Source organism: Melitaea cinxia, chromosome 6 (genome assembly GCF_905220565.1).
Source record: "Melitaea cinxia chromosome 6, ilMelCinx1.1, whole genome shotgun sequence".
Classification (NCBI taxonomy): Eukaryota; Metazoa; Arthropoda; class Insecta; order Lepidoptera; family Nymphalidae; genus Melitaea; species Melitaea cinxia.
Window position 1 is genome coordinate 17,695,669 of NC_059399.1, and position 9,110 is coordinate 17,704,778.

A 9,110-nucleotide genomic window follows, 5' to 3' on the forward strand; every position below is an offset into this window, starting at 1 on the left:
TATAAGTATGGATATCGAAAAAAATATGTAGTTATATACCAATCGGCTGTTACCTATAACACAAGCATTAAGTTGCTTACTTTAGGAACATACGACCGTGTGTGTATTGTATAGATATTTATTTACAACACAAAATTTAAAATAATACTACTGCGTTATATATACGTTACAATAAGCGAAGTAAAGTAGAGTCACTCAACGAGGTGTAGATAACCTAGTCCACAATTTCATTGATTGCATTATGAATGATAGCATAGTAAATATGTGAAAAGCATCGTAGTGTATTATTCTTTAGAACGCAACATTTTCGTCACAAACATTCGATTGCAGATGTCTTTTGAACCGCCTTAATACTTGCGCTCCAGCGACGCTTGACTTAAGGCAGTGATATACCAATGCCCGCGGCGTTTATGTTAAAAATTGTACGGTTTCTGTTTTATATTATTTTGAAAACTAAGTCAGTACAGTTGTATAGTGGGACGACTAAGATTATAGGTAGAGTCCTACCATCTTGAAATAAAAATCTAATAAGCCTATTTTCGAGATGACCTAAAAAAAAATATTTTCCTTAAAGCATAATACTAAATTTAGAGATTTTACGATTAACAAAGCTTGAGATTTTCCTTTTTTCTTGCAGCATTTTTTTATAGAATTTATTTTAGTTCACCTTAAGTAAAAAGTTATCGTAAACTGCTCTGCGTTCAAGAAATCTTCGAATTTATTTTTTAGACACATTAATAAATAACTTTGAACTATGTTGTTTATGTTAAAAACTAAGCTTTGACTATCTGGTGGATAATGGCTTCTCGGTGCAGTTTAAACAGGCAAACGTTGCATGCCACATCGTAAGAAACGCTCTGTATCAGCAGGGACTAATGATACACACGCCAGTAGTCCATGCGTGACGGTGGACCTACTGACTTTATCATTTCATAAATACTATATTTCTTCTAATAATAGAAACTAATAAATATAGGCAATACTATGATATAAATTTACTTTTTTAGCACTTGGCTCATCTTTAACTGGGGTATAGTAGGTACCCACTCAGCATCTGCTCCTGTTAGTTGACCAACTTCGGAATAGAAGCGAATGCTAAAAACGTTTATGAATTGTGATCTGAGAGGACAGTGGTTCCTAGCAGCTGTTAGCATGCAGCGGGCACGCACCGGAATATCATATCTACACGAGGGCTTAATCTGGTTGAGAGGGCTCGGGTACTACGACATCTTCTGCAGTATTGTGGCCAAAACGTGTCTTAGGGCTAGAGTTTATATGGTTAGTCCCTGTACTAGTACTATTGTCTCGAAGGTGACGCTGTCCACATCCAGTGGCGAAACAACCAGACAAATGTTAAAAGCCTGAAGTTGGTGATAGGACTAACGTGCTGTCACCAGAATCTGCATCTACATTTCCTCCGATCGTAGCGATTCATCGTTCCGTTGGGCTAAGGAAAGGTAGACGAGAGGGTGCCACACTGTATAGTGCGAACACTTGTGCACCATAATATATCCTGTATGTTTCAGACTGCTTCTGCTTAGTAGCCATTTATGGCCCTATGGCGATGAATAGAGGTAGAGAGGTCAGGTCATGTTGCAGGTCGGGCTTTGTCCGATATCGCCGCGTAGGCAGTTGGGGGATTACATTATGGGGGGGAACAGCAACCTCTGCGACAAAGCAGCTCTATTTAGAGACACTACTATTCTCGCTCAGCTGGGAAGGGAACAAGATCAGGTATCCCAAAAATGCTAACTTTAGAGTGGCATCTTACGGAAGGCATTCCACCACGGCTTCCTACACACCCGCTTCTTCGTGTTCGACAAATTAAAAGAAATAAGAAATCTAAAATGACACCAACCAAGAAATTGACATTTGGCGCTTGAAATGTGTACTTTGATAGATCTTTCATTAAAAATAAAGTATAAATAAATAAACAACGCAACAAGCAACTATTTTTAATTACAAATAATAACTTCAATAAAATGCTAAAAATAAATTAATTAAACATAAACAATTAGCGCCATCTATTACAGATATTGCTCAATTGGCGCATAGTCGATAGACGCAGAGCCGCGCAAGTTCCCGACCCGACCGATAGATGGCCCCAGATGTCTGAAGTATTCCGCAACATTACCGCTTATACTGCCGTAAGGAATACCACCTAAAATACAATATAAAATTAATTGAAACATTATTTTATATCATGCAACCTTCGTATGACTTCGAATGAGTTCCCACACATAATGTGACCTACATGCATTGTTTAAATACTTCCTTGTAATACTCGTATTAATTGTGTTATTGTTGAGAAAAAAATATATTTATTCCAAGCGAGTTATTAACCTTGACATATTTTGTTGTTACGTTTTAGACAGTTATTTTTTTTTCAATACGGTCACTCGGGGTAACTTTGATTGACAAGGGTAACTTTGACAGTCAAATCGCAAAATTATTTTTTATCTTTTACGTGGTCCACTAGAATTTGTTTACTTAACAAACTTCTTAAATGAACTCTCTAAATAAAAAAAGGGACAAACGAAGTTAATGTCAAAAACTTTGCTAATAATTCCGCGCGCAATTTTTGTATTTCTTTCAGTGGTAAACTTTTTAGATAACTCGAAAATTTTGCTAATATCTTAAAATCTCATCTGTGTCAAAGTTACCCATAAAGGTGTTATAACTTTGACACAACAAAATTGGCAGTTTTTGATACATATTATGATTTTTATAGACGTCAAGTAACTTGAGAGTATGAAAACCAACCAGAGAGCATATTATATTAACTCTCGTGTCTCATATTTAACATTGTCAAAGCTAGCTAAAAAATATAATAATGATCTGTCAAAGTTACCCCGATGTACATACTCGTATTATATTTGTTTTATTAGGTAATCTATACATATAATAAAATGGTAGGAAAGTCAAAACTGTACATTTAATATTTTTTTTTTTTAAATAATACTTGGGGTGTAATCTACAATCGCTACCGAATCCAAAACTATAGTTTTTAGAATTTTTGTCTGTTTATCTGTTTTTCTGTTTATCTGTATGTATGTCCGGGATAACCTCAAAAAGTACTGCATCGATTTATTTTAAATTTGGCACGAATATTATTAAGAAGTTGGGTCAACATATAGGCATATTATCACGCTATCACCTACGGGGAACGAGCAGTGAACCTTTATTTCTTCAACATATTCTGTAACAATGTGTAATCTAACGACGCATATTTGAATGTTGTTGTTTTTATTTTAATAATCATGCTATAAGCTAGCTTCACACTATAAATGAAGACATTCTGTAATATATTTAGTATCAGCATTGCACCCGTGCGAAGCTGGGGTGTGTCGCTAGTAAGTAAATATATCATAAATTCAATAGTTGTAATATAACACAAAAAACAGTTAAACAGAAAATCTCCAATACTCGTAATTAATTTGATGATATGTGTCTAAAAGAACCTGAGAAGGCTCTGGGATAGTGTAAGCATCGCACTTGCGATGCTTCTGGTTTCGCCGGCATCCATGGGCTACGGTAATCGCTTACCGTCTGGTGTTGTATTTGATAAAACTAGGTCGTTTAATAGGAATGACAATTCTACCGTATGATAGTCCAGGGCCGGGAAGTGGAACGTGTCCAGCGCTGTCTGGTCTCGCGTCGCAGACCACACAGACGACGAATATTAACAACAAAATCTGAAATTTGGAAAAAAAAAAGTTTATAAGAGATCAAAATGTAATATTCCTTCTTATTACCGAAACTTCTCAAAATAACCTTTTAAAAAAAATCATTCGTATTCATTGTTTTTCAAACATATCATTAATTTACTTTAAGATTTTACTCATAGGCTTGAAACATTAAGTTGAACCGCACACCACACATTAATTCCCAGCTATAGATAACAAATGACTTACATTATAGAGGTAATATTGAAATAGGTATTTATTTTAAATGGTACACCAAAAAAAGAATATATTAAATGCGAGTATGTTTGTTTGGTTCATTTCTGATAATGTCGATAACAGTTAGAGCTTACTGCTATTCTGAATGATAATTCGTCAACCGAACCAATAATTAACATGATATACGATATTTTTATTTATTGGTAAGACCTTGCTAAATACACACATATAAAACAGGGCCCAGTAAAAGTATTCGCTACAAGATTTGACTTTCGTGATATGAATGTCATATATATTAATAGAACAGTTGTATAAATATATACATAAAATTCCACGTTCAAATGTTCAGCTTATAAAGAGTGATCTTTTAATCAAGATCTTATATAACAACGTCCAGTTTCGTAAGAGCGAATAGAATTTATTCATTATTTATTTTTTGTTTTCTTTCCTCTTTTGTAATTTCAAATCTAATATACATTAATTTACTTCCGTTTTGTTTTTTTAAGTCGTGTTTTGTTCGTGTGTACTTATTTGCACCTTAGGCACTTATTTTAAGGCACTTTAAATGTTTTTTTTTTAAAGTGTTTCAATATAAATAAATAAATAACAGTAAAAAAAGTTATATAACTTTAAAAATATTTCTCTCCTAATAACACTTCAAATATTATATATAAAATCAATAATAAATAAATACTATTACCGACATTATGATTAAACGTTGTTACAAGTTTGCACGACCTAGATATAAAACCTTGAACTTAAAGCTCAACGAGGCTTTGTACAATGTCGACAGCTATTGCAAGTACATGTAATATTAATACCACACTTCCTTTTACAGTAATTATTACAAAGGTTTTATTAATAAGAAATAAAATCAATGTAACATTTCAAGATCGTATTAGTACGAATAAATTTTAATTGTTGAATTATTTTTTAACCTCTAGAGTGTGAAATTAGTGTATTGTGTACTGATGGTGGCTAGCCTAGGTGTGAGTGGCGTAGCATAGAGCCGCCTCCAACACCAAGAGCATCACTAGTGCGTTTCCAACTTTAAACACCCCCTCCCCCTTATACAACACAGCGCCTCCCTAGGAGCTCTGCTCAATACTACTGGAGTGCTATATTATTTGACTGTCACTAAGAAAAAAAAAATGTAGGTGTACATCATGTACGCACGTAAGAAGTTCTTCTTCTTCTTCTGATTAAAATGGCTTTCGATAGTGCCAAATGAGCACAGGTAATTTCGCCAATGTCACGTAGAATGGATTTAAGAAGTTACACTTCATCCACCACCTGCCATCACGCTGCTCCAATGCGGGTTGCCGGATATATTCCCTACTATGAGTAACGACCGTCAGGCGTCACGGGAGGACTATTCTATGGTTCCTATAAAGTATCCGAAACGTCAGGCATCTAAAAAACTTAAAAAAATACAATAAAACAATAAAAAGTGGTTTCATCATAATGAGTTATATTCGCGTAAACGTTAAAAAACAATATGTGAACCCCATTTTTGAAACAATTACATGCAAATGCAACGAAAATTTTTAGATACTTGCCAATTCTACATTCGAGTTACTTTACAAATAAGTCGAAATGGTGATTTGAGTGATCGTTATAAGATGAAAAATATAGTAAAGAATTCAGGTCAGTGGATAGCTTTTGGTTATAAAATTTGACATACGCATCACATTTTATGGTTGTATGTATATGGTATTATTACCAAAGTAAAACTTAACACAACATATCTTAGTGAAATATAGAAGGTTCTAAAAGTAAATATGGTATTATTACCAAAGTAAAACTTGATAGAAAACTTCTTAGTAAAATGTAAAAGGTACTAAAGGTAAATACTAAAACATCATAAGACAACATCTAAATACACATGTGGTAAAAAGGGAAAAGAACTGTTTTACTATTTTTGCAAATCACTCAAAAAATCGTACCAAACAAATATTTGAAATTTCAATATTTTTTCTGCTTACGATCCCTTAACGAATTTGCAAAATATTTAAAAATTATTAACATACATTTGCCAACATATGAAGGCCTTAATAATACAGCCGACAGCTACATTATCGCATATGTCGGAAGAGGAAGTAGAGAGTTTTAATATTAGCATAATAATGTCAAGGATGTCGACGTATTTGAAATAGACATACAACATTCAAGTGAGCATTACTAAGAATGACAGAATGACTATTAATTTATATTGTACGTTTTCACATTTTCTCCTAACAACCGCTCTGGTGAAGTGCTTTTTTTTATGTTACTAGGCCGGCAAACAAGCGTACGGCTCACCTGATGGTAAGCGATTACCGTAGCTTATAGACACCTGCAACACCAGAAGCATCGCAAGCGCGTTGCCGATCCAATCCCCAATCCCCCTAGGAGCTCTGGTCACCTTACTCACCAACAGGAACATAACACTGCTTGAAAACAGTATTATTTAGCTGTGATCTTTTGTAAAGTCGAGTTACTTCCCCAGTCGGGCTGCTCCATATTTTGAGCAGGAAATTCCTGCTGTGCCCTACCTCAGTGCTGCGTGTAGTCGCCTAAAAACTGACGGTTTGCGGGTTCGATTCCCGGGATGTATATTTTGTATGTGTGCAATATTTCTTTCTGGTTTGGATGTCTGTCGTTGTGGGTCTCTCCACCGTGCCTCGGAGCACACAAAGCCGTCGGTCCCGATTGTTATCATAAAATATCTGAATGCGATTGTTACTCATAATAGGGAACATATCCGCCAACCCGCAGTGGAGCAGCGTAGTGGATTAAGCTCCAATACTTCTCCTACTTGGAGAAAGAGGCCTATGCATGGCCTATATATTACAGGCGGAATGGTAATATTTTCTCTTAAATTATCATTACATATGAATATACTACTTTCTATGAGTCATAGCGAAATGTTTTAAGGCCTGTTTTGTTATTACTGGGAAACTAGTAGCTTATAGTAGGTACGACGGCTGTCAGACTTAAATAAAACAGTAAATAACTCCACATAAACAGTAAGTAAAAGTCCTTGGTCTGAATGAAAAACGAGATACAAATCGCAAAAAGTCTAAGTTCATAATGTAATAATTATTTATCTTTAAATTACTTTTAAAGGTATTGTAGTCGTGATATGATCTGAATTAAGATAAAATCAAGCCTCTGTCGTGCAACGATGCTTATGCCATAGATACCCATGAGGGTCATCGAATACAACGTAGGTACTGCAATTTTGTATTTGTATTGTACTAAGTACATAAAAAATTTCTGTTGTTGCCTTACATAATAAAAGGTATAAAAATTGTTTAAAGTTTTGTAAGCAGTAAGTTTTTTTTTAGTAAAGAAAAAATCTTTCTTTCCTTTCTTTCATTTTTTGTTATAAATCTTATACTGCACATTAATAATAAATTCAAGAAAATACGAATATTCTAACATAAAAAAGTATAAATAAATGCGTTCTTATCACTAATAGTGATCTCACAGAGAACTTCTATCAAAAGAGAAAATATTGATAACATTAACATTGGAATTAATTATTTAATATACAGCACAGTTCATTTTCCTTGGCCGGCAAAATATCCGTAACGTTAAGAAAAAGCGTAAGATTTTTAAGTATAGTCATGTAAGGTCTAGTGTATTGTCTACGTGATGACTGTTATTATTATTGCAGTTTGCTATTATTATTATATCATTCGATAATTATTATATATTTTTATAAAACATTAAAATATTTTTTTATCGATAAAAAAACTACTTTATAAAATTATTTTAACCACCCTTATTTTATTACAAAACTATTACACAGCTGTCACCAGTGATGAGTTGTGTTGTTTTGTTTTATAGTACAACCAAAGGGAGCTTATAACAAACACAAAACATTAAATTTCCAACCTTCAAACCTATGATTAGAACGTTAATGAATAGCTGGTGTCTTTTGTAATTTTCTTCTAATTCTTCACAACAAAATCAACATTAAAGATAGGTTATAACTTCACATAAACATTCATTCAATTAAATAAGAAATAATTAAAATTATAAACACGTTATAAGACTCCACTAAAATAGAACAATAGTTGCAAAAATAAACAAACAAACATGTTCAAATTCGGTAATTACAGATAAATAAAAAATATGTGCAAATGCGGAATTGCTGGTAAAGATATATTTTCATAATAATCTATACTGGACTTGCTGTAGCTAAGTAATATAGGGAAGTGTACAAAGATTTCGATAGTTCGAAAGTTTTAAGCTAAAAGTTTTATGAACCAATAAAAACAGCAAATAATTCTAGTCAATAATAACAATAAAATACAACAGACCTGTTTCATCGCGAGCATGGCTGCAAGCACTGTACTATGATACTTATTGGTCGCGCGCGACTCCTGCGCACTATTTATACGGAGATGCGACCCTCAAACTGCACTGTTTTAATTAATAATAAGTTTTAAATATAAATAATGAAGGTACAAGGATTTTCGTATCACTTTTCACGTCATTTTGGATGCATAACGGTCTTTATTGTAAGCTCACGTCTGCAGTAGAGCGTATTATTATATTTCTTAAAATTTTTTTTCCTAACGTTGATAAACGTACAATTTGCTAAAAAATAAATGATACAAGAATCTACTTATTAATGTTAGCAAAAAGTATGCAACGCAGAATAAGTTAAAGAAATCATTTTGCTTCATTAAAACTCTTGTAATAATTATGAAAATAGTTTAGATAATTCATTTTCGTTCTTCATTTTTTGGTTCTAACAATTTTTTTTTTTTTATATTTTGAAATCTATCTCTAAGAGATTACTATTATTACCTAATAACGTCGCCTTTGCACCTTTTTATAAGTTTTATATTGTTATTTTTTTTTCTTTAATTTGAAATTTGCTTCGCTTTAACACTTTATTAAGAGTTAAATATATAAATAAATATGCTATTTTATAATTTATCTATCTTTTTTATTTATTATTAAAAGAGCAACTTACATAGTTAGTCAACTAAAATATTCAAGGATGTTACATTAATCTATAAATTGTATTGAGGAAATAATTTGAATGTAATCAACTTTGTGCTGTGTGGCTACGGCACGAATGAATATAGCCACCCCCTCTCTTTCCGTGGGTGTCGTAAGAGGCGACTAAGGGATAACAAGGTTGCACCTTGGAACTTAAGAAGCCGACTGATGGCGGGATAACCATTTAACCGCTGGCTTTGAAACACA

The 9,110-nt window shown here is 33.2% G+C and overlaps 1 protein-coding gene across 1 annotated transcript; it reads right to left on the minus strand.

Annotated features, from left to right (window-relative positions):
* Window positions 1-1,939: 1,939 nt before the first annotated feature.
* LOC123654696 lies at window positions 1,940-8,313 on the minus strand. The gene is made up of 3 exons (XM_045590587.1): window positions 8,213-8,313; window positions 3,602-3,695; window positions 1,940-2,161 (listed from the first exon to the last, which is right to left on the minus strand). The coding sequence occupies exons 1-3, from the start codon at window positions 8,228-8,230 to the stop codon at window positions 2,028-2,030; spliced, it is 246 nt and encodes an 81-aa protein (XP_045446543.1). The 5' UTR covers window positions 8,231-8,313; the 3' UTR covers window positions 1,940-2,027.
* Between the last annotated feature and the right edge of the window lie 797 nt (window positions 8,314-9,110).